This window comes from Nerophis ophidion, linkage group LG08 (assembly GCF_033978795.1).
Source record: "Nerophis ophidion isolate RoL-2023_Sa linkage group LG08, RoL_Noph_v1.0, whole genome shotgun sequence".
Taxonomy (NCBI): domain Eukaryota; kingdom Metazoa; phylum Chordata; class Actinopteri; order Syngnathiformes; family Syngnathidae; genus Nerophis; species Nerophis ophidion.
In genome coordinates this window covers 65,082,670-65,108,697 of record NC_084618.1, presented here as the reverse complement: position 1 = coordinate 65,108,697, position 26,028 = coordinate 65,082,670, and the positions used below count along the sequence as shown (strand labels likewise).

Here is a 26,028-nt window from a genome sequence, read left to right as displayed (position 1 = left end):
ACATACGCCAAATTAAATCATTAATAATCTTTCAGATTAATCCCACCAGTAAAACATAATATACACACACACGCACACGCACAGTAACAATTAGGTTGTTTTGGAATAGCTCTATGAAAGGAATATTTCCAAAAGATTCAGCTTGTTTTTAAAGAGCCATAAATCCATCCCTAAAACAACTACATAAAAAACTGCAAGTACCATTGCAAATTAAGTATGGGGGAAAAAATTGCTATAAATGTTCAAAATTGTGCTCTCCAGTTTAGCATACGGTAATGTGTGAAATTCCGTATGCTAACTTAAGTTTGCTTAAAACTTTATAGCTGATTCCAAAAATCACAAATCTGAAGAATAACCTTCAAAACATCTCAGCTTTTGCACAACTTTGTGGAAAAGGGGCCACGAAATTAAGTGTTTCAGCCACAATAATAAAAAAAAAAGGTTGTAAAATCTAAAGCAGTGAATCTCAACCTTTTTTCAGTGATGTACGCCCTGTGAACATTTTTTTAATTCAAGTACACCCTAATCAGAGCAAATCATTTTGGGTTGAAAAATAGAGATAAAGAAGTAAAATAAAGCACTATTTCATCAGTTTCTGATTTATTAAATTGTATAACTGTGTCAAATATTTGTCATTTGTAGTGGTCTTTCTTGAACTATTTGGAAAAAATATATATAAAAATAACTAGAAAACTTGTTGAAAAATAAACAAGTGATTCAATTATAAATAAAGATTTCTACACATAGAAGTAATCATCAACTTAAAGTGCCCTCTTTGGGGATTTTAATAGAGATCCATCTGGATTCATGAATTTAATTCTAAACATTACTGCACAAAAAAAGAAATCTTTAACATCAATATTTATGGAACATGTCCACAAAAAATGTAGCTGTCAACACTGAATATTGCATTGTTGTATTTCTTTTCACAGTTTATGAACTCACATTCATATTTTGTTGAAGTATTATTCAATAAATATATTAATAAAGGATTTTTGAATTGTTGCTATTTCTAAAATATTTTTTTAAAAATCTCACATACACCTTGGCATACCTTCAAGTACCCCCAGGGGTACTCGTACCCCCATTTGAGAACCACTAATCTAAAGAATGTGTTTTTGCACGTTATTAGCAGAATAGCCTTATCATATAGCTTGGGTGTTTGAAGTGTGGCCGAGGGGCCTGTTCTGTTTTGTATTGGCACTCGGGATACTCAAAAATGTAAATGATCTACCAGTTCAAAGCGAGAATTTCAATGTTTTGTTCAGATAGCTTAGCATATATTGACCTTAAAATAATTGCTTATAATGTTTCAAAGTGGCAACCCTACACTTTTCTGTTTGTGCCCCGCCTGTCATATTGTAATCAAGCTGCAATTCATAATCCAGGTTTCAACCAACCTGTGAAAATATATGCAACCTTAACCACCTTATGTCACTGTAATAATCGTCAGCACACATGCAGTCCAATACCGTCCATTTCTTCGACGGGGATCTGTCCAAAAATGTGCAAGTACGGCCTGTAGAAAACCCGGCGGAAGATGCGATCCAGATTGGGGTCGTAGGAGTATATCAGAGCCTGATTTGCCACTCCGTATGCCATTAGCCACACCATTAAGAAGAAGAGGAAGAAGAAGACATCCTTCATCTGAAAACAACATCAGTATTTCAACATGCTCAGAAATACTTTGAGTAAATTCAGTAAAAGGTGTTATTTCCTCTCACCATCTTTCCAACTATGATGATTTTTGGTCCCAGCTGTTTGTGAATGGCGAAGATGTGAATGAGGCGAAGGGTGAAGACCATGTAGTCCAGGCACAGAGCATCCCGGCTTAATTCAAAGGTCGACTCAAACATCCTGCAATGCAAAGCCGCTGTATAAACATTGCAGCAATGGCGCCTCCTAGTGGCATTTTGAGTGGAATTTGAACGGGGACAGGTAGTACAAAAGGTACACGTGAACAAAAACACCTGTCACGGTCTCAACATTGCTATTGCTCCAACTACTCAAATTGAATAATCTGCAAGGTCAGCGTATATCTGTGTCTTTTTTTTGGCCTTTCAAAAACCAATCACAAGCATTCAGGAGGCTATCACACAGGGTTACGAGTGTGTCGCCAAGTTTGAAGAGGGCCCAGGCCTGAAAATGTTTAAGTGCTTTAACAGGTCAGACAAATCCATCTGGGCAGGTGTGGTGATGAGTGTCTGCGATACTTAGTGTTTTTTTTTTTTTTTTTAAAAGCCCAGTTGCCACATTAAGATTTGAAAACGTGTTGGTGCAATACATATACATACATACATACATACATACATACATACATAAATATATACATATTTACACAAATACACATATATACACACATTATATATATATATATAGATATATATATATCTATATATATATATATATATATATATATATATATATATCTATATATATATATATATATATATATATATAGATATATATATATACACAAATACATATAAATACAAACCCCGTTTCCTTATGAGTTGGGAAATTGTGTTATATGTAAATATAAACGGAATACAATGATTTGCAAATCCTTTTCAACCCATATTCAATTGAATGCACTACATAGACAAAATATTTGATGTTCAAACTCATAAACTCTGTTTTTTTTTGCAAATAATAATTAACTTAGAATTTCATGGCTGCAACACATGCCAAAGTAGTTGGGAAAGGGCATGTTCACCACTGAGTTACATCACCTTTTCTTTTAACAACACTCAGTTGGGAAATTGTGTTAGATGTAAATATAAATGGAATACAATAATTTGCAAATCAATTTAAACCCATATTCAGTGTAATATGCTACAAAAGTTAAAGTTAAAGTACCAATGATTGTCACACACACACTAGGTGTGCTGAAATGTGTCCTCTGCATTTGAAGCATCCCCTTGATCACACCCTGGAAAGAGAGGGGAGCAGTGGGCAGCAGCTGTGCCGTGCCCGGGAATCTTTTATGGTGATTTAACCCCCAATTCCAACCACTGATGCTGAGTGCCAAGCAGGGAGGCAATGGGTCCCATTTTTTTATAGTCTTTTGTATGACTCAGCCGGGGTTTGAACTCACAACCTAACGATCTCAGGGCGGACACTCTAACCACTAGGCCACTGATATTTGATGTTCCAACTGATAATGATTATTTGCAAAAAAAAAAGGTTTAACTTTAGAATTTGATGCCAGCAACACGTGATAAAGAAGTTAGGAAAGGTGGCAAAGAATACTTATTTGGAACATGGTGTGCAGGTAATTGGGAACAGGTGGGTGCCATGATTGGGTATGAAAACAGCTTCCCAAAAAATGCTCAGTCTTTCCCAAGAAAGGATGGGGCGAGGTACACCCCTTTGTCCACAACTGCGTGAGCCAATAGTCAGACAGTTTAAGAACAACGTTTCTCTAAGTGCAATTGCAAGAAATTTAAGGATTTCAACATCTACGATCCATAATATCATCAAAAGGTTCAGAGAATCTGGAGAAATCACTCCACATAAGCAGCATGGCCAGAAACCAACATTGAATGACCGTGACCTTCGATCCCTCACGGCAATGTATCAAAAACCGACATCAATCTCTACAGGATATCACCACATGGGCTCAGGAACACTTAAGAAAACCACTGTCACGAAATACAGTTTGTCACTACATCTGTAATTGCAAGTTGAAGCTCTACTATGCAAAGCCAAAGCTATTTATTAACAACATCCAGAAACGCCGTCGGCTTCTCTGGGCCCGGGATCATCTAAGATAGACTCATGTAAAGTGGAAAAGTGTTCTGTTGTTGGACAAGTCCACATTTTAAATTGTTTTTGGAAATATTCGACATTGTGTCAACCAGACCAAAGGGGAAGCAAACCATCCAGACTGTTATCGACGCAAAGTTCCACAGCCAGCATCTGTGATGGTATGGGGGTGTATTAGTGCCCAAGGCATGGGTAACTTACACATCTGTGAAAGTACAATTAATGCTGAAAGGTACATACAGGTTTGAAACAACATGTGCTGCCATCTAAGCGCCGTCTTTTTAATGGACGCCCCTACTTATTTCAGCAAGACAATGCCAAGCCACATTCAGCACGTTACAACACCGTGGCTTCGTAAAAAAAGAGTGTGAGTACTTTCTTGGCCCACCTGCAATCAAGACCTGTCTCCCATTGAAAATGGGTGTCGCATAATGAAGCGTAAAATACAACAGCGGATACCCAGAACTGTTGAACGACTGAAGCTCTACATAAAACAAGAAAGGGAAACAATTCCACTTTCAAAGCTTCAACAATTAGTTTCCTCTGTTCCCAAACATTTATTGAGTGTTGTTAAAGAAAAGGTGATGTAACACTTTGGTGAACATGATCTTTCCCAACTACTTTGGCATGTGTTGCAGCCATAAAATCTTAAGTTAATGATTATTTGTTAAAAAAAAAGTTTATGAGTTTGAACATTAAATATCTTGTCTTTGTAGTGCATTCAATTGAATACGGGTTGAAAAGGATTTGCAAATCATTGCATTCCGTTTATATTTACATCTAACACAATTTCCCAACTCATATGGAAACGGGGTTAGTACAAATACACACACACATTCATACATACATATACTGATATATATATACACACACATACATATATATTTGTAGCTGAGATAGGCGCCAGCGCCCCCCGCGACCCCAAAAGGGAATAAGCGGTAGGAAATGGATGGATATATATATATATATATATATATATATATATATATATATATATATATATATATACATACACGCACATATATTATAATCACACATATATTATATATATATACACGCACATATATATATACACATACATTGTGCTGAAAATTGTAATTTTCCTGAAGGAACTCTCCTGACGGAATGAATGAAGTACTATCTAATATTCATTTACACACACACACACATATATATATATATATATATATATATATATATATATATAAAATAGCTTTAAACATAAAGAAGTCGTTGGGCTGCTCGTGCTTTTGAGTGGAGTTAAATAATTTTCCACGAGATAGCAGCAAGTAGCAGGGACCACAAAACAAATCTCTTACCTGAACACTAGTCCAATGACGAAAAGAATGATGGCGATGAGGTCACACTTGTTCCACACATCTTGAATGTAGACCCTGACCCTCTGGCGCAAAGTCATCGTACCTAAGAAGAAGGTCTTGGAGAAAAAATAAAAAATAAAAATACAAGTCAAAGCATGCGTAGAGAATTCCTCTCTTCTTGCTTACTGTACCTCTCGGATCTCTTCGCATACGATGGTGAACACCCAAAAGTACAGCACTAGCTCAGTTATGGCGGGACCAACTGGTGGCGGGGGCTTAAAGTCCACCAGCAGCACATAGGCAAAAAGCAGGAGGAAGAGGAAGTACATAATGACGTTGCCCAAAAAGGACGTGACGGGCGCGAACCAGAATTGACGCCATCTTGACACAATGAAAGGCCGCTCTGGAGGTCTCAACTTGCGAGGTATGCCTGCAGGAAGACAGGCGGACACATGATCGTATTCCATCAGGAGTCAGGTGGTGACTTCTTTTGTACCTCTGATGGTCGCTGTCCTGGGAGTGTGTAGTCCTTGTGCATCTGCTTCACTGGTGGAAAACAACATAATTTCAGTAAAAGTGATTAAAACAAACTCGCACAAACACACACACGCGATGAATGGTAAAGATATGATTACATGTGCTTAATGTCGGAGAATGAGAAGACGGTGGTGCCGTAGAGGCTGTCACTGTCTCGACCCAAGCCATCATCACCGGGCTTTGGGCCCCCATCTTCCTGGTAGTCATCTTGGTCCCTGCAAGGTAAGATTCATACCGTGGATTCATACACTGCAAATTACATTTGTGGCCTCCTATTGGTTGTGTTCCAATGTATTAAAAGACATACTGGAAAGCATGTACGTAAAAGAGATACCAGTGGTTCCCAAAGGTTTATCAAAGAATACCAACTCAGAAATCATTTGGCTCTTCGACTACCACAATGGTAACCAACATTAAAATACAGAAGCATCGTAGGCCTAAATATTCATTAAAAACAATGCAGAGGTTTTATTTAACCAGTATATTTAATATTTTGGCTACTGTAACATTACAGCAGTGGTGGGCCATTGGAGACAGCAAGGCCTTCTCTGCTGGCCTAACATAACCAGAAATCATGATCAATGCAGAGGTTTTATTTAACCAGTATATTTAATATTTTGGCTACTGTAACATTGCAGCAGCGGTGGGCCATTGGGGCCAGCAAGGCCTTCTCTGCTGACCTAATATAACCAGAAATCATGATCACAATTGAAGACAAAATTATTCTTGTATTTACTTTCCCTAATATCTAAAGGTATTCATATTCTCTTCAGTTCATATTATGCTTGTTCCAGTGCTGTTTTTAGGTTAGAGCAGTGGTTCTTAACCTTTTTGGAGGTTCCGAACCCCACCAGTTTCATTCGCGCATTCACCGAACCCTTCTTTTGTGATTTTATTTTCTTTTTTTCAAATTCAAGACAAAGTTATATGTTTTTTTTTTTCCTGGTGTATATGAACTCACAACAAATATACACACCTGCAAATCAGTTTGACTTCTGCTGTTGCCGTATCCACGATACGCCGATATGGAAAGGTTTTTATTTACACGATGAGTCCATACTTCCCAACCCTCCCGATTTTCCCGGGAGAATTACGAATTTCAGTGCCCCTGCCGAAAATCTACCGGGGCAACCATTCTCTTTTAGCGTCCTCTACAACCTGTCATCACGTCCGCTTTTCCTCCATACAAACGGCGTGTTGGCACATTTACATCATTTATGTGGCTTTTACACACACAAGTGAATGCAAGGCATACTTGGTCAACAGCCATACAGGTCACACTGAGGGTGGCCATATAAAAAACTTAACACTGTTACAAATATGTGTCACACTGTGAACCCACACCAAACAAGAATGACAAACACATTTCAGGAGAAAATCCTCACCGTAACACAACAGAAAAAATACCCAGAAACCCTTGCAGCACTAACTCTTCCGGGATCTACAATATACACCCACCCTACCTCCCGAATTCAGAGGTCTCAAGGTTGGCAAGTATGAGTTGGGTGTGTCTTGACTGGCTCCGCCGAACCCCTGAGGGCGACTCACCGAACCCCTAGGGTTCGATCGAACCCAGATTAAGAACCACTGGGTTAGAGTTTGTATCCAATCAGAATTCAGCTAGCTTTTATTGCCATGCTGTACCAAATCTGCCCGGGGCCTTCAGAATCAACAATGTGGGCGTCTGTGCACTGTAGGTGAACGAAGACATACAGGTGACAGACAATTGCGATAGACAATTGCGATAGACAATTGCGATAGCCACATGTTCTTGCCAGCAAGGCCTTCTAGCTGGCCTCTAGTTGAATGTGACATTTACGTCTCCTGTGATTGGATACTCACCGGGGCCGTTAGCTGATAGATTTGAGAACACATACAGTTGACAGACAGTTGCGATAGCCAATCAGATCACAAGTTGTTGACAGTAGCCTAAGTAGCCTGATGTTAACATGATGTTAACAAGACTGTCTTTGGATACTCACTTGTCATTCCAAAGTGAGTATCCATTCACAAATTTAAGTTTAGCAGGAAGCAGGAAGTGTGGCGCCATAGCTAGACCGGGATAGCAGAGGAGGAGAGCAAAATGTTGATTAGCTGGCAGATATATATTAGCAATGCCATTTTCAAGAAGGATATTTAAAGACAAACTACATCTTGTGAGATGATGTCGGCCAATCTCGGAAGCTAGGTCAGCTGTTCTGGCGATAGAATGGGGAAATGCTCGCAGTTTCCATTCAAATCAGCCGACGATGAGGGATACCACTGGCCTTACAGCGATCTTGTTCTGTCTCCCTGTAATGTTTGTCCGATCTTGAATAGGATTGTGCTGAAAATTGTTATTTCCCCGTGGTGATAAATAAAGTATTTCTGATTCAGATTATATGGCGTTGAGTTCAAATGTTATATTTTTTCACTTTTAATATGTTTTTTGCAGTTTTAATTTTGACAATACCATATAAGATATGTTTTAATTCCTGATGCGGGTTAATTGATTTTAAAATGCGGCAGAAAATAACCCGTTCTGTACACTGTTGAGGCGATTCAATGCCCAGAAGGGCATAAATGTGTTCCTGTACAGTATTTCTCTAGCAATGGTCATAATGACATAATTGATGGTATTTTGAGAGGTAATTATTGAAGTCGGACATCACTTAAGGCCTAGGTGGGAAATGCACGGCCCGCGGCTGCATTACACACAGTTTGACCAGTAACACAGTGTTTGAATATTTAAGTGAGTCTTTGACGTACCGCTAGATGGAGCCAGTTTGAGAAACACTACATTGGACAATGGTCAATAACTTTTAGACAATTAGTTGCAGTCTTTATTAGATTATTTCTGTCTAAAAAGGTGTGAACTAAATTTAAAGGGAACTTTTGATGAATGTTGCCTTTCTGACATAAATGTTGAGCAATATGCTAAAGCATCATATCATGAGATTCATGCATTTTACCGTTAACTTGCGCACAGTTTTGGATGCCTCCGTTCGTTCTTTTTTAAAGTTCGGCTACGTCACAACATCACAGTGATGTGCACATACATCAATGGGTTATACTTGTATAGCGCGTTTCTACCTTCATGGTGCTCAAAGCGCTTTGACACTATTTCCACATTCACCCATTCACTCAGTGAGCTGCCGTGCAAGGCCCTAGCCACGACTCATCGGGAGCAAGGGTGAAGTGTCTTGCCCAAGGACACAACGGGCGTGACTAGGATGGAGGAAGCTGGGATCAAACCTGGAACCTTCAAGTTGCTTTATCATCCAAGCCACGCCGTCCCCACTTATTTGGACATTAGGTCAAGCTGTCAGCCAGAGGGGGAGGACCTCCTCTCCCTCTGCTTCAGGTTAACACAAATAGTTAGAATCAAGTATTATTTTCATCTAATCATGGCATGTGCGTAATAACAGACGTACAACACGCAGTGACTTAATAGCCCCTAAATTCAGCTCTTTTTATTCGGAGTCTAAATCGGTCAGCAAGTGTGCATGTGTTATTAATGTTTTGACCGAGTGGATCCATATAATGTTTATGAATGTTTGATCATGTCTGGAAAAAAATTGCGATGACAACTTCAAGATATATATTTAAACAGTGTAAATTTTCAAAAGATAAATTATGGTACTTTTGGAGAATATGGGGTGTGGTTTCATTTGCAATCTGGGAACGCTTTCAGAATCGAACATCTTATAGACAAACTAAATAAAATGGTTATGTGGAGCAAAATTTACACCAAAACCAATCCAATACGTATTATCTGGGCCACAATGAAGTCTTTTAAACGTTGATTAAAATCATAAGTCCCAATATCGGTATTATGTGATCACTGTCAACAGTTTCCAGCTAAATTAATCCACACGCTTTAGCTTTGCCCATCACTGTACAGTTATTGGACTGCAGTTTTTAATGCTGTGTCTTTAGTAATTGGCGAAAAGATTGAGACAAATCTTCTGAGCAGACAATTTGGAGTAACACCTCAGTCAGGTACCCTTAGCAAATCCTAAATCTTGTAGCATTCACGACTTTGTTGGCAAGAAGACTCTGAGTTAAATTGGAAGGCAACAGCGCCTCTTTGCCACACCCACTGGATTAAGGATGTTTTGTATTGTCTTAAACTGGAGAAAATTAGGGTGGCATTGAACAGATGTTCTGTGAAGTTTCAGGAATTGTGGGGAGGTTTCCTACAACATGCAAAAGAGAGTTATCTCAAATTTAACCCCAATTGAAAAGTAATTGAAAGGTAGACAATTGACGAGCCCTTTGTCTGCTTTTGTGTATTGCTGCACCGTGTTGGGGACATTCCACAGTGCAATTGCCTCTGGCTTCATGACAATATTTTCCCATATATATTTGACTGATGCATGTTCTTTTTCTAGTTTATTATTTTGTTTTGATTGTATATATAATTTTTGAGGGTTAATTGTTTGGGGGAGGAAAAAAATAACATTTGACATGTACCGGATATTTAATTTTATTTCTGGACTGTATATGTCAAAAATCCAATAAACAAATGTTTAAAAACAAAAAAAATATTATAGGTCCCCTTCTATGGTTATTCAGCAAAACAGCTCATAGTTACAAAGTGTGTTTTTTTCTGTTGTAAGAAATGTCAAGTCAATCTGACTTAATGGGGTTTATCAACAGCACCTTCATATGGTGTATATGTCAGAAAAATAATAGCACAGGAAAGAAGAAAGGAGTGCATGTTGGACAAAATGTTCACCTTTTTGAGTGCAGCTGTGTTTGGAAAATACTTTAAATCATATAAATGCTTAAGAAAGTATGGAATATCAGAGACGAGTACAGAGAACAGATGTTACCTGAAGGAAATCAATTTGGTGTAGCAGAGAATGGGACAGAAGAAGGTGAGGATGTGTTTCCACACCTTTGTGTTCCTCTTCATGTCACCCCACCAGATCTGGGACAACAGAGACTGCAGGGGAGGAAATACTCAATTCACTACATGCTATGTCACATGTGTCAAACTCAAGGCCATATTTGGCCCGTCACATCATTTTATGTGGCCTGCAAAAGCCTACAATTATTGTGCGTCAATAAAGCACTTCATCTTTATTGTTAAATGTAGTTGATTTTGACAGAAATAAATGGTTACTTAAATATTATACAACAAAATATTCCAAGTATCTGTTGTGATAATTGATAATATATAGATCACATATACTTTATTTATATATATATTAGGGCTGTGAATCTTTGGGTGTCCCACGATTTGATTCAATATCGATTCTTGGGGTCAAGATTCGATAATATATCGATTTTTTTCGATTCGATTCTCGATTCAAAAACGATATTTTTACGATTCAAAATGATTCTGTATTCATTCAATACATAGGATTTCAGCAGGATCTACCCCACTCTGCTGACATGCTAGCAGAGTAGTAGATTTTTTTTAAAAAGCTTTTATAATTGTAAAGGACAATGTTTTATCAACTGATTGCAATAATGTAAATTTGTTTTAACTATTAAACGAACCAAAAATATGACTTATTTTATCTTTGTGAAAACATTGGACACAGTGTGTTGTCAAGCTTATGAGATGCGATGCAAGTGTAAGCCACTGTGACACTATTGTTCTTTTTTTTTACTTTTATAAACGTCTAATAATGTCAATGAGGGATTTTTAATCACTGCTATGCTGAAATTCTAACTAATATTGATACTGTTGTTGATAATATTCATTTTTGTTTCACTACTTTTGGTTTGTTCTGTGTCGCGTTTGTGTCTTCTCACTTGCTCTGTTTATTGCAGTTCTGAGTGTTGCTGGGTCAGGTTTGGTTTTGGAATTGAATTGCAATGTTATGGTATTGCTGTGTATTGTTTTGTTGGATTGATTAAAAAAAAAAAATAATCCCCCCCAAAAAAAAAAATTTTTTTTAAATGAAATCGATTCGTATTTGAATCGATTTTTCCCCACACCCTTAATATATGAATGTATATACATACATGCATATACACATACAGTCATGATCAAAAGTTTACATACACTTGTAAAGAACATAATGTCATGGCTGTTATGAGTTTCCAATCATTTCTACAACTCTTATTTTTTTGTGATAGAGTGATTGGAACACATACTTTTAGGTCACAAAAAACATTCATGAAGTTTGGTTCTTTTATGAATTTATTATGGGTCTACTGAAAATGTGACAAAATCTGCTGAGTCAAAAGTATACATACAGCAATGTTAATATTTGGTTACATGTCCCTTGGCAAGTTTCACTGCAATAAGGCGCTTTTGGTAGCCATCCACCAGCTTCTGGTTGAATTTTTGACCATTCTTCTTGACAGAATTGGTGCAGTTCAGCTAAATTTGTTGGTTTTCTGACATGGACTTGATTCTTCAGCATTGTCCACACGTTTAAGTCAGGACTTTGGGAAGGCCATTCCAAAACCTTAATTCTAGCCTGATTTAGCCATTCCTTTACCACTTTGGATGTTTGTTTGGGGTCATTGTCCGGTTGGAACACCCAACTGCGCCCAAGACCCAACCTCCAGGCTGATGATTTTAGGTTGTCCTGAAGAATTTGGGAGGTAATCATCCTTTTTCATTGTCCCGTTTAAAGCATCAATTCCAGTGGCAACAAAACAGGCCCAGATCATAATACTACCACAACAATGCTTGACAGTAGGGATGGTGTTTCTGGGATTAAAGGCCTCACCTTTTCTCCTCCAAACATATTGCTGGGTATTGTGGCCAAACAGCTCAATTTTTGTTTTATCTGACATCACATGGACAAATATAAGACCATCTGGAGGAAAGTTCTGCAATAACCAAATATTAAAATTGCTGTATGTATACTTTTGACCCAGCAGACTTCGTCACATTTTCAGTAAAAAAAAAAAAAAATGTAATTAATAAATTATATATTTAAATATATAAATGCTTGTCAACTGATTAAAATAAATAAGTCATCCATCAGTTTGTTAGCAAAATATAATCAAATGCATAGGCAGTTGCGTAGTAATATGAGGTAATTATACATTTGTATTCATACATATTTACTATTTATTTTAAGTGACCCTCTGACGGCAACAATACCTGCGATGTGGCGCCCAATGAAAACAGGTTTGACACCCCTGTGCTAAGTCATGTGCTCCTTTGAGGGTGAGCTAAGTGACCCACCTGCACACCGTCATTGCTGAAGAAAAGCCGAGCGTCTGCACCCATTCCCATCTGGAGGCAGGTGGTGCCGCCCCACACCGGAGATTTGCGGATCAGGAGGGTGAAGGATCGACTCTCGTTGCTGCGGTAACAAGAGCTGAAGACGTCTGGAATTTAAAAAGACAACAGGAGATATGAAAGCAACTTCTACGGTATCTCACAAAAATTTGTGCACCGCTTGCATTTCAGACACGGTTTTGTTACAGCATATCTTCTCAAGAGACAATTAAAATTGGGCATCCTTTAGAGTAGTCAGTGTACAGCAGTTTAGCCGTTTACTGTATTGAAGATGAGTGTATAAAATGTATCTAAACGGCAGACATTTATCAATAAAAATAACAAAAAGCTGCTGATGGTGTGTTTGACAGAAAAGCAGTTGGAAGTAGATCATGAAAAAGTCCATTCTCCAAGATAAAGACTGTACATAATACTTTATAAAACAACTGTAGTTGTTAGTGTATTACATTATAATGTATCCATTTTATATACTAACTAATATGTAAGTGTTTATTTTTAAAAAGCATGGTTACTGGTAAAATGTTGATATTTTAAGGGCCACGCATCAATTAAATGTACTTAAAATCATTTCAATGGGTGACCTTGCTTTGAGATACAAGTGTTTTGAGTTAAAGGAGACCTAAAATGCAAACCAACTTTTATCAGTTATTGGAACATGTATTTGTGATCTGCATAAATCTGAGAAAATTTGAAATAAAACCATAAAGAAATTGCAGAGATATTATAAAACAATATTGCCTGCCACCATACTTCCTCCAAATGAACCGTTTGGAATTTGCACGTGATGTTTTTCCCAAGTGAGACGTCAGCGGATATCTCCATTCATGACAGAAAGAAGTGATTAGCACGAGTCCGCCATTGTAGTCCGACTTTGTAGTCAATTAGCTCCTTCTTTTTCTCTATCCTTTTGTTGTGGGGCTGACTGGCTCTGACATGCACACGCATACGCCGCTGTTACCATTTCTGATACGACGTAGCGTATAGTTCAAATCTATATCTGTATAATATCTTATATCTGCTATGGAAGCGCTAAAAACTACAACATGGATGACAGTGAGAAGACTCAGTCGAAGCGGAAGCGTGTAAATAAGACCTAAAGAGACGGCGAGAAAGTGGCTTAATAACAGTCTGTAAACAATAAGTATGCAAAATTTGGACCAAAGAACTGTTACATGTTACAAAGACCAGAATTAAGTGTTTTAAATGTATAAAAAAAATAATCATAATGTGACCCCTTTAAGAGCTCCGTCACGTACCAATTATGCTTGTCAGTAGAGGTATTTCTGTACTATTAGCACCTACCGTGTGCCAGGTTCTCAAATTTCTGGGCCAACTCTTTCATGGAAAGTTTGGTTTCAGTCTCACTTTCCAGTTTGGAAAGTACCCTCAGCATCTTGCATCCACTCAGAGCACTCAACACGGGCTCTCCTGCCTGGAAGAAAAACAAATGATTAGTTTGAGGCGGGTAAACGTATGGGTCATATCACGCCATCTGCCAGTGTGTGCAGATACCATCTCCCAGAAGAAAGTTGCCATCTCGCTGCGGTTCTGGAGGACAGCCCAGATGAAGAGCGAAGCCCAGGGATAGAGGCAGCGTTTCTCTCGATACAAACAATCTCCACGCAGCAGCTTACAGGCACGCTATAGAGAAAGCTTGATGATGACATTTAAGGATAATGCACTCCAACACACATAATGGGGAGATTAACAGCACCTTCATTGCCCTCCTCTTGGATGTGATCTGTTGCAATCCCAAGACATCAAAATAGAAAGGCTGGCAGACGTCTCCCAACAGCAGTTCAAGCACTCCTGACACCTGAGGAAAAAAGAATACATTATAAAACAACAATAGTATGACAATATTTCCAGAAGCTGTACTTTTTTCTTTTTTAAACCTCAAAAAGGCTCTGCGCTGTCGCCGGTCCACTTTGGATGCTCTCAGCAGCGACTTTGTGAGGAGAATCCTGCGAGTGCGGTGAACTGAGTCGCTCCACTAGGCGGCGCTGGAGTAAATGGTAGAGAAGCGTCCCATCAGCCACTGATCTGTAGAGGCTTTCCAGCCTGCCGTAGGTCAAGTAGTCCACAATGTTAAGGCCATTCTCGGTGAAGAGGCGCACAAACTGAGGCTTGTCGTTGATCAGGGCGTCTGTCATGGAGTCCTCCAAGTCTTCATACTGTTGAATTGGTGGTATTGTAGGTACAACAATAATAACACAAAGCATCAGTGTTTGTGTGTATATTCCTCTCACCCTCCACTGGATGTCTCCATTGAAGAGTTCACTCTTAGCGATGTCCACCCTGTTCCACGTGACCGCCAGCTTCAGCTCTTCAGTATACGGGCTGTGCTCCACAGACACGCGCTGCTTAGTTGCTGTGCACACACAATGTATTGATACTGGAAACATGGCAAATGTCCTAACGGGCGGATTAAATATTTGTACTCTACCTCGCACCAGAGCTTTGAGCAGGACTGTGTCGAATTCATTGGGACCCTCCTGCTCTCCATGGTAGATGGTGATCAGGTCTTTGTTGTTGTAGATGCTCAAAGCCTGGGGAGTACAAAAGGCAAGAATAAAAATCATATCGTATATAGGTGCTGACAGACAAAATACCGTATTTTTCGGACTATAAGTGAGTTTTTTTTCATAGTTTGGCCAGGTGTGCGACTTCTACTCAGTAGCGATTTATGTGTGAAATTATTAACACATTACCGTAAAATATAAAATATTATTTAGCTCATTCACGTAAGAGACTAGACGTATAAGATTTCATCGGATTTAGCAATTAGGAGTGACAGATTGTTTGGTAAATGTATTTCATGTTCTATATGTTATAGTTATTTGAATGACTCTTACCACTTTCTCAGTTGGTTATTTATGCGTCATATAACGCACACTTATTCAGCCTGTTGTTCACTATTCTTAATTTATTTTAAACTGCCTTTCAAATGTCTATTCTTGGTGTTGGGTTTTATCAAATACATTTCCCCAAAGAATGCGACTTATTCTCCAGTGCGACTTATGTGTGGGGTTTTTTTTCCTTCTTTATTATGCATTTTCGGCAGGTGCGACTTATACTACGGAGCGACTTATACTCCGAAAAATGGGGGAGCAGCAGTCCTAACTGCTTTGGTACACCTGCTGATGACAGCCTTAAGTACAGCGTGGTGAAGTTGGGAGAGTGGCCGTGCCAGGAATCTGAGGGTTACTGCTTCAATCCCCACCTTCTACCATCCTAGACACGTACGTTGTGTCTTTGAGCAAGACACTTCACCCTTGCTACTGATTGGTCCTGGTTAGCGCCTTGCATGTCAGATCCCGCCATCAATGTGTGAATGGGTGAATGTGGAAATAGTGTCAAAGCGATTTGAGTTCCTTAAAAAAAAGGTAGAAAAGCGCTGTACACGTACAACCCATTTACCATATTGTGCATAGAATAGAATTATATTGTATAGTCAGGACTCATTTTTGAGGGCAAAATGCAAAGACATACATTTTGTAAAGTGCAGCTAAACAGACATGCACGTTTCATCTCAAAGAGTAAGGACAAGGGAGGGTAGCAAAATAACTGATGCACAACTACCCGCAGCGGTACGGCCCCTAAATGATTCATGTTTCCATTTCTAACGACAAATGATACTAAAATAACCGATGAATACTGCATTTTGACAGCCTTACAGTGTATCTAAAGCAGGGGTCACAAACCTTTTTGAAAATCCAAGAGCTACTTCTTGGGTACTGATTAATGCGAAGGGCTACCAGTTTGATACACACTTAAATACATTGCCAGAAATAGCCAATTTGCTCAATTTACCTTTGATAAAAAAAATCTATATATACATATATAAAAAAAGGGGTATTTCTGTCCGTCATTCTGTCGTACATTTTTTTTCCTTTACAGAAGTTTTTTTGTAGAGAATAAATGATTAAAAAAACATTTAATTGAACGGTTTAAAAGAGGAGGAAACAGGAAAAAAATGAAAATTTAATTTTGAAACAGTTTATCTTCAATTTCAACTCTTTAAAATTCAAAATTCAACCGAAAAAAAATAATAGAAGCATTTATGGAACATCATAATCGTAATTTTTCCTGATTAAGATTAATTTTAGAATTTTGATAAAGTGTTTTAAATAGGTTAAAATCCCATCTGCACTTTGTTAGAATATATAACAAATTGGACCAAGCTATATTTCTAACAAAGACAAATCATTATTTCTTCTAGATTTTCCAGAACAAAAATTTTAAAATAAATTCAAAACACTTTGAAATAAGATTTAAATTTGATTCTACATATTTTCTAGATTTGCCACAATAATTTTTTGGAATTTTAATCATAACTTTGAAAAAATATTTCACAAATATTATTCATCGAAAAAACACAAGCTAAAATGAAGAATAAAATTAAAATGTATTTATTATTTTCTACAGTAAAAAGAAATACTTGAACATTGATTTTAATTGTCAGGAAAGAATAGGAAGGAATTTAAAATGTAAAAAAGGTATACGTGTTTAAAAATACTAGAATTATTTTTAAGGGTAGAAAATGGATGGATGGATGGATTTTTTCTCTAAAATTGTCTTTCTGAAAGTTATAAGAAGCAAAGTAAAAAAAAACTAATGAATTTATTCAAACAAGTGAAGACGAAGTCTTTCAATCAATCAATCAATGTTTACTTATATAGCCCTAAATCACTAGTGTCTCAAAGGGCTGCACAAACCACAACACAAAGCACTACGACATCCTCGGTAGGCCCACATAAGGGCAAGGAAAACTCACACCCAGTGGGAAGTCGGTAACAATGATGACTATGAGAACCTTGTAGAGGACGAAAGCAATGGATGTCCTAAGGTAACGTGTAGAGTTCCCCAGGGTTCGGTCCTTGGCCCTGAACTCTTCAGCATCTACATGCTGCCGCTAGGTGACATCATACGCAAATACGGTGTTAGCTTTCACTGTTATGCTGATGACACCCAACTCTACACGCTCCTACAGCTGACCAACACGCCGGATTGTAGTCAGCTGGAGGCGTACCGAAATGAAAACGCTCTATAGCCCGCAGACTTTTTTGGAGCTTTGGGAATCACTAATAAGCCGCAGTCCTTTGAACGCAGATTTCTTGCCGGGACATATGGTACAATACAATCGGCAAGATAAGATGGAGCTAGACCGTGTGGTATTTTATACGTAAGTAGTAAAACTTTAAAGTCACATCTTAAGTGCACAGGAAGCCAGTGCAGGTGAGCCAGTACAGGCGTAATGTGATCAAACGTTCTTGTTCTTGTCAAAAGTCTAGCAGCCGCATTTTGTACCAACTGTAATCTTTTAATGCTAGACATGGGGAGACCCGAAAATAATACGTTACAGTAATCGAGGCGAGACGTAACAAACGCATGGATAATGATCTCAGCGTCTTTAGTGGACAGAATATTTTCTTGGATTTTCAAATTCTATTTGAGTTTTGTCTCTCTTAGAATTAAAAATATTGTGCGAAGCGATACCAGCTTGCTAGTAAATAAATAAAATGTAAAAAATACAGGCAGCTCACTGGTAAGTGCTGCTATTTGAGCTATTTTTAGAACAGGCCAGCGGGCTACTCATCTGGTCCTTAAGGGCTACCTGGTGCCCGTGGGCACCGCATTGGTGAACCCTGATCTAAAGGGTTGAGCACAAAAAACATTCCATATATATATATATATATATATATATATATATATATCACAGTCGAGATCAAATGTTTACACACACACACACATATATATATATACACATATACACATATACATATATATATAATATTAATATAATGGATAATTAGTAATTTCTATAATTGATTACTAAGAGTATGTGAACATTTGACTTCTACCTTGTTTACTTCAGTGACAACCTCAAAGTTTTGTAATCAATCAGAAACATCAAGCAGCTAAAATGCCCCAAACATGGAAAAGTGTGCAGAGTGTTTTACTTTTTTGCGATCATGCTTTGTAATTTTGTATTTTTTTATGGTACATTGACGTTATTCATAATGTCTACAAAGTACAGTGGGCAGAATGTGTTGTGTGTGACCAAGTCGGTTGACAGTTTGTGATGGTTGGATTTTTATTTTTTGCACCATGATTAGGCAAGGTTGTTTGAATTGGGTCACATAATGTTATGCTGCGAATGCTTTCTTTTAGAGCATAATTAACGGTCATTGATGTGCAGTAAGCATTATGTCTGCTAAGAAGCAACACAACATTAGTATTAAAATCATCAATCTATCAAAATGTATCCAACCTCCCTGAAAGTAAGATTCCCTCTCAACTCAAAACGTCTTGCAGGCCAAATTGACGACGTCAGCAGGCTGCATTTGGCCCACGAGTTATGATTTAGACATCCCTGCTTTAAGGCACCCTCTAATTGGCAGTGCATTTTTCCATTTTTGAAGACAAAAGCGGTAACCAATTAAATTAGCCAATTATTAGTACTGTATGGGGACCCTTGCAGATATTCTTTAACGTGTTTCCATTGTTTTGAAGACCACCAAAATTATGAATCCACACCGTACCGCGTTTTAGCACTTTTTGCCAACCACAGTGGTGATAAACCACAGATTGACTGCTCATTGCCATACCATGGAATGGATTGGTACTGAACTTCTTGGTGGAAAAATATCTCTATACAGTACAATTCAGTTATAATAGAGACTATATACAGTACAGAAGGGATGCATACAATATGGCCCAATTGCTGAGTAGAGGGGAAGGGAAGGGAATTATATTTATATGGCGCTTTTTCTCTAGTGACTCAAAGCGCTTTACATAGTGAAACCCAATATCTAATTATTTTTTACATTTAAACCAGTGTGGGTGGCACTGGGTGCAGGTGGGTAAAGTGTCTTGCCCAAGGACACAACGGCAGTGACTAAAATGGCGGAAGCGGGGATCGAACCGGCAACTCTCAAGTTGCTGGCACGGCCACTCTACCAACCGAGCTAAACCGCCCGGGTAGTAGATCTCGCACAAAAGGAGGGTTAATCATTTTGCAATGCAGTCTGCTGAAAATAATGGAAAGTGCCACTCTAGTTAGTGTATAAAACAATCTATGCTGTGGTCAAGGTGGGAATTGCCACAAAACACATTTTAAGACATTCAACACTCTACTGCCGTCTGTCGGCTCAAGAGGATAGTGCACACCCCAATTTGTCATGTTTCACGTGTCAGGTAAGCCACAACGGATGGGGCCATATGCAGCCCTGTCCTACTGTCGTATATTCTCAGTTATCTGACTGAATCTGGGTGCTTGTTGGCCATTCTCAGCAGCCACTGAAATGTTCTTGTACTCAGTGAAAGTCTTACAGGAGGAATACAATCTAAGGGGGGGTCATTGTATGAAGAGGGACATTCTTGGCAATCTGCCTTGTCTGTTATGAAATATCCCGTCTGTGCAGCCATAGAATTTTAAGCCTAGGGGCATTAAATTAAAGGTCAACCTAGACTCTGAGATCATGTGCTGTATATTATATTAAGATAATGTATTATGTCTAGGCCCAGTAACTACACCCTTACGACTTTGCCCTACTCCTTTCCTGTCAAAAATCACAAACACTTTTTTTCTCCTGCCCTTCTTTGCACTTACACGCTCAACAAGTTTGTCCGTCTCCACTTCAGAGGGGAAGTATTTCCGAACCCGTTCTGCAACTCTGTCTTTCAGGTCCATGCTAGGAGTAGCTTCAGCATCACCCTCACCGGAGGACTGGGCTACTGGTGCTGATGACTGGTTCACCAGGATGTCGCTCAGGAAGTCGGCCATGCCTCCTGAGCCCGCCAGCACTAACCAAGGCATGGAGTTCTTCAGGGACAGATCTACTCTCTGGTGCAAAAGGAAGGATTTGTTGGGGTAGTGGACCTCTCATAAAAGTGATGGTTTAGACCAGTGCTTCTCAAATAGTAGGGTGGACCCCCTGAGGGGGCGCGCTGCAATGCCAGGTGTGACCCCGGTGAACATGCTTTATCAGTATCATGCTTCAAACCCTACTTCCAAAAGATGTGCACTACAACAGTGGTTCTCAACCTTTTTTCAGTGATGTACCCCCTGTGAATTTTTTTTTAATTCAAGTACCCCATAATCAGGGCAAAGAAGTTTTGGTTGAAAAAAAGAGATAAAGAAGTAAAATACAGCACTATGTCATCAGTTTCTGATTTATTAAATTGTATAACAGTGCAAAATATTGGTCATTTGTAGTGGTCTTTCTTGAACTATTTGGGAAAAAAAGATGTAACAATGACTAAAAACTTGTTGAAAAATAAACAAGGGATTCAATTATAAATACAGATTTCTACACATAGAAGTAATCATCAACTTAAAGTGCCCTCTTTGGGGATTGTAACAGAGATCCATCTGGATTCATGAACTTAATTCTAAAAATTTCTTCACAAAAAAAGAAATCTTTAACATCAATATTTATGGAACATGTCCAGAAAAAATCTAGCGGTCAACACTGAATATTAAAATTGTATTTTTTTTTTCACAGTTTATGAACTTACATTCATATTTTGTTGAAGTGTTATTCAATAAATATATTCATAAAGGATTCTTGAATTGTTGCTATTTTTTAGAATATTTAAAAAAAATCTCACGTACCCCTTGGCATACCTTTAAGTACCCCCAGGGGTACGCGTACCCCAACTTGAGAACCACTGCACTACAAGACATGCTTGTTGTAGTCATTAATACTGACTTCCTTATTTTTATTTATAAAAATTTGCATTCATTTTTGTTTTGTAGGTTAACGTTGTTTTTATATATTATCCTGACTTAATGTTGCTGATCAATTTGAATTAATTATTATTTATCATATTTTATTTCATTCTTAAGTATCAAATAGCTCAAGACGGTCAAACATGTTTTACAGTTTAAATAACTATATATATGTTTTTTTTAATTTACAGCAAATTGATGCACATTAAAACTTTTCTGTTAGACTAAAAAATATTAATAATGTTAGTCAAGTTATTATTTGCTGTAAGTTGATTTATATTTCTTTCTTTTTTAATCTTTGTTTTCTTTAACGTTAAAAAGGATACAATGTTATGCAGAGGTGTACCTATAACAATTCTATAGACAAATGATGATATTTCTATTTGCGGCAGAGGGGGAATGTTTTGTTCTTTGTAGGTGGGTGCAGAAAATAATTGAGAAGCACTGGTTTAGACATTGCAGGCCTTACCTCGAGCAGGCTGGCACCACCTGAAACCAGCATGCATAGAACAGGGATGTCGATGCTTCCACTGCCTAAAAACAGCAAAAAATAAACTAAAGGAATGCAAGAGTTTAAGCTTTTTGATAACTAAAGTCTGCTTGGTTTTATATGTTGAGGAGCGATGCAAGCTTGGACATGCAATGGCTGTCATGCACATACCAAAAAAAAAGCCCTCAGGCATTCAAAACAAAGCATAGCATCAGGCTGCAAGATCCATTCTCTCTTAATTCAGGTTATGTCAGTATAAAAAAAACTACATGGAGAAAGTGGACAATGGAGGCAGCGGACCTTCAGCTGACCGATTGAATGAAAAGTCAGGAGCACACACTGCGCTTTATTCAAAGCAAAAGTCGTTACCCCAAATGCCCGTGCGCTGGTGGGAGATGTAGTCCTCCATTTTGGCTCTAAAGCTCGTCTCTCCACCTCTGCGTCCCACACTCCCGTCATCCACCAGCAGGAAGGCCTGGTAGTTGTTATCCAGGTAGCAAGAGTCCCGGCTAATGTTTTGGACGTGATACTTGGCAGGAAAACTGCCCTGCAAGAAGAAGAATCAAGGGAAAGCTTTAAAGCTGTGATCGATGGTTAAGGGCCTGAACTATGCCTCATTAGCAAAAGTATTGGGACATCTCCAGGGAGTGAGGGGAGTACAACCTGCGGATTGACCAGCTGCTGCCGGTTGTGGACGAGCCCCCAGGGAGCGACCCCCAGTGCCACCACCTTGTTAAGGGAGACAGAGGACGCTGCGGTGGCGTGATCCCTCACCGCCTCTCCGACGCAACGCCCGACCCCTTCTCGGAGACCCGCTGTCAGAATCCAAGCTCCTGCCGCACAATAATAAAAAGCCACGCTGCATTCCGTAATAAGGCAGGGGGAAATAAACTACAACACACAGCAGCCATGTTTGTTGTTCCCAAGTATATCAATAGCACCCCGAGTGTGCGCTTTGAACACACACAGTGAGAGCGTCTTATTATCTTAGCTTTGATCTGAGGACTTAGAGAGGAAAAGCCTTGAAAAATGACCTCAGATGGCGGTAGAACACTGTGTGCCACCTGCACTTGGCAAACTAGTCAGGAAGGTGAGGCTATTGTCGTTCCAAATAAGGATCACATCTCCAAGGAGCCTCACTGTTTTTTAAATAGATTTCATTGCAAAAACTTTTGTATGTTCACAAACATTTCCCCATGACTTTTAAAAATATAAACAAATATTTTAAAATATACAGGTAGCTTTGATGCATCAGTGCAGCAGAAATGTTTCGCGTGCTCACCTGTACTTTGTGAGGCTTTGACCAGTCCTTGCCTGAGCACCTCACGCACCCACGTCTTCACCTTCGTCTTGCCTTCTCCTCCCACTACCGAGACCACCAGGTTAGGTGCAGGCAGATCCCAGTGGGCTGTCATTAAGGTGTAGACCATAGACGGGGGTGTGTCCCATGACAAACGCAAGAACTGTGGAGGGACAAAAAAAACAACATTCTAGACAAGTTATGAGGTAGCATATTTCCTGTAATTGTTTTCGTTTATTTACCTAAACTGCAACGAGGACAGATGAAAATAAATGCAATAGTTTGATATCTTAACTTTGATTATTGGAGTGCATGAGACAGTGGAACGGTAAATGTTGCTTCTTAAAGGCCTACTGAAACCCACTACTACCGACCACGCAGTCTGATAGTTTATATAACAATGATGAAATATTAACATTGCAACACATGCCAATACGGCCTTTTTAGTTTACTAAATTGCAATTTTCGCGCAGAAGTATCATGCTAAAACGTTGCGGTATGATGACGCGTGCGCGTGGCGTCACGCATTGTAGAGGACATTTTGTTCCAACACCGTTCCCAGCTATAAGTCATCTGTTTTCATCGCATAAATCCACAGTATTATGGACATCTGTGTTGCTGAATCTTTTGCAATTTGTGCAATGAATAATGGAGACGTCAAAGAAGAAAGCTGTAGGTGAAGCTTTACTATGGAACAGAGATGTCTAGCGAACACGGCTGGTTTGGACCACACACACAAAGTACAGTGTATTATGCAGCGATCATTTCAAAAGATCTTGTTTCGAAGAGGGTCCCTTGCGAAGGGCAGAGATGGGCATCACCACATTCCGTACATGGTGCTGATGAAAGGTGTGGGGCCGACCTTCAGGTTGTACAGGTAGGACCATATAATCTCACTAAAACACTAGTAACACAATAAGCAGATAGGGGATTTTCCAGAATTATCCTAGTAAATGTGTCAAATAACATCTGAATCGCTCCTACTGCCCTCATCTTTTTTTTTTTTTCTCTAGTCCTTCACTCTCACTTTCCTCATTCACGAATCTTACATCCTCGCTCAAATTAATGGGGAAATCGTTGCTTTCTCGCTCTCGCTGCAGGTGGCCATGATTGTAAACAATGTTCAGATGTGAGGAGCTCCACAACCCGTGACGTCACGCGCACATCCTCTGCTACTTCTGGTACAGGCAAGGCTTTTTTATTAGCGACCAAAAGTTGCAAACGTTATCATCGATGTTCTCTACTAAATCCTTTCAGCAAAAATATGGCAATATCGCGAAATGATGAAGTATGACACATAGAATGGACCTGCTATCCCCGTTTGAATACGAAAATCTCATTTCAGTAGGCCTTTAAACCACATGGTCATGTATTACCAAGTATATTGCACAACACAGCAGCAGAAGAACCAGTGTTGTAATAGCAGCAAAGTGCACGATCAGCATTAATACCGCAAATGAGTCAATTGTAAACATTGCTGCAGGTATGACACGCATACACGCAGGTGTGTCACACCAACAGCTAAGTAGCAACATTTTAAAGCATATACAGATGTAAATGAAGCTGCTGCCCCTGCCATATTGTTGCATTTGTAAGAAAACAAAACAAAACAGGAGGTTGCCCACAGCCACAGCTGTTAATGCCAATGTATTCTGACTCAAAGCTAATTATAGACCCCTACGGGAGACTCTTGTCAATTGAATTGAGGCATTAATTAAAGCATTTACGATGTATAACCCTGCAATATATTCCCCCTAAAATGGCCGATAAAGTGTTTTATCATGTATTCATCAAAATGACCCACATAGCTGTGTCTCTTGCTGGACCCTGCAAACTGCAACTCTCCGAAGGCATCCGTCGGGCACTCAGAGGAGTGCTGGGCACTGTCCCAGTGGTTGACAATGGCGGTGCTGAAAAAGTCTCCGAGAGCCACAGAGGCATGGGTGTCCCTTGTCCCCCCACACTGACAGAGAGCGCCATTACTAAGAAAGATGGAGAAATACAATGTCAATGCACACAGCATGATCAAGTGCTGATTTGGGGCAGTGCTACTAATTTTACAGTACCTGAAAGAATCTTCTACAAAGGTGGAACAAATTCTTTTTTTAATAATTTTGGGGATCCAGCTCTGTAAAACAAAAGACAATTTCTAAATTTCAAAGATTGAACATGTAATCCGAGCATGATAGAGCAAATAAGGCCACGGTACTTTGGAAACTCTGTAGAAGTGTTGTAATGTTGACTTTAGTACAGTACATAAAAAATAGCTGCTATTACACTGGTGAGACATGCAGGGTCGAAACACTGGACTGTGACTTCTGGCAAGGTGCTGCAGTTGGCCCCTTTGTGTGTGTATGTGCAGAGAGTGTGAAGGCTTGCCATGTGTGTGTGTGTTAACCCCTTCGAGGTCCTTTAAATTCACTCATATTTGAGGCTAATGGAAAAAAAATGTCAGCCTTGTAAAAACTGCTGTACTTTGTATCAAATATTACCATTTTAATTATACTTTATTCAAGTTAATCTTTAAAAATTGTATTTCAGCCTAAAATACACATATTAAACGGTATTAATTTTTCTATAGAACAAATCAGAAAATAACATCCATAAACAACAGTTCAAGGAGTATTTGCTTATAACTATCATGATCAGGTCCGGGAATGTGTCAAAAATTACCAGCAA

The 26,028-nt window shown here is 38.9% G+C and overlaps 1 protein-coding gene across 2 annotated transcripts in view; it reads right to left on the bottom strand.

Annotated features, from left to right (window-relative positions):
• The window catches only part of LOC133558188 (transient receptor potential cation channel subfamily M member 4-like), a 37,244-nt gene that overhangs the window by 7,082 nt on the left and 4,134 nt on the right, over positions 1–26,028 (bottom strand). Inside the window, exons 2-22 of one of the 2 annotated variants that reach the window (XM_061909378.1) lie at positions 25,416–25,477; positions 25,154–25,331; positions 23,332–23,512; positions 22,713–22,882; positions 22,419–22,596; positions 22,029–22,093; positions 20,438–20,671; positions 15,269–15,371; positions 15,072–15,193; positions 14,718–14,996; positions 14,537–14,638; positions 14,335–14,463; positions 14,125–14,254; positions 12,766–12,911; positions 10,442–10,554; positions 5,723–5,839; positions 5,584–5,633; positions 5,279–5,517; positions 5,088–5,203; positions 1,725–1,857; positions 1,473–1,647 (exon numbers count right to left, since the gene is read on the bottom strand). In XM_061909378.1, coding sequence (XP_061765362.1) covers positions 1,473–1,647; positions 1,725–1,857; positions 5,088–5,203; positions 5,279–5,517; positions 5,584–5,633; positions 5,723–5,839; positions 10,442–10,554; positions 12,766–12,911; positions 14,125–14,254; positions 14,335–14,463; positions 14,537–14,638; positions 14,718–14,996; positions 15,072–15,193; positions 15,269–15,371; positions 20,438–20,671; positions 22,029–22,093; positions 22,419–22,596; positions 22,713–22,882; positions 23,332–23,512; positions 25,154–25,331; positions 25,416–25,477 — 3,022 coding nt within the window. The remainder of the gene's footprint in view (positions 1–1,472; positions 1,648–1,724; positions 1,858–5,087; positions 5,204–5,278; positions 5,518–5,583; positions 5,634–5,722; positions 5,840–10,441; positions 10,555–12,765; positions 12,912–14,124; positions 14,255–14,334; positions 14,464–14,536; positions 14,639–14,717; positions 14,997–15,071; positions 15,194–15,268; positions 15,372–20,437; positions 20,672–22,028; positions 22,094–22,418; positions 22,597–22,712; positions 22,883–23,331; positions 23,513–25,153; positions 25,332–25,415; positions 25,478–26,028) is intronic. The other variant, XM_061909380.1, reaches the window with a different exon arrangement.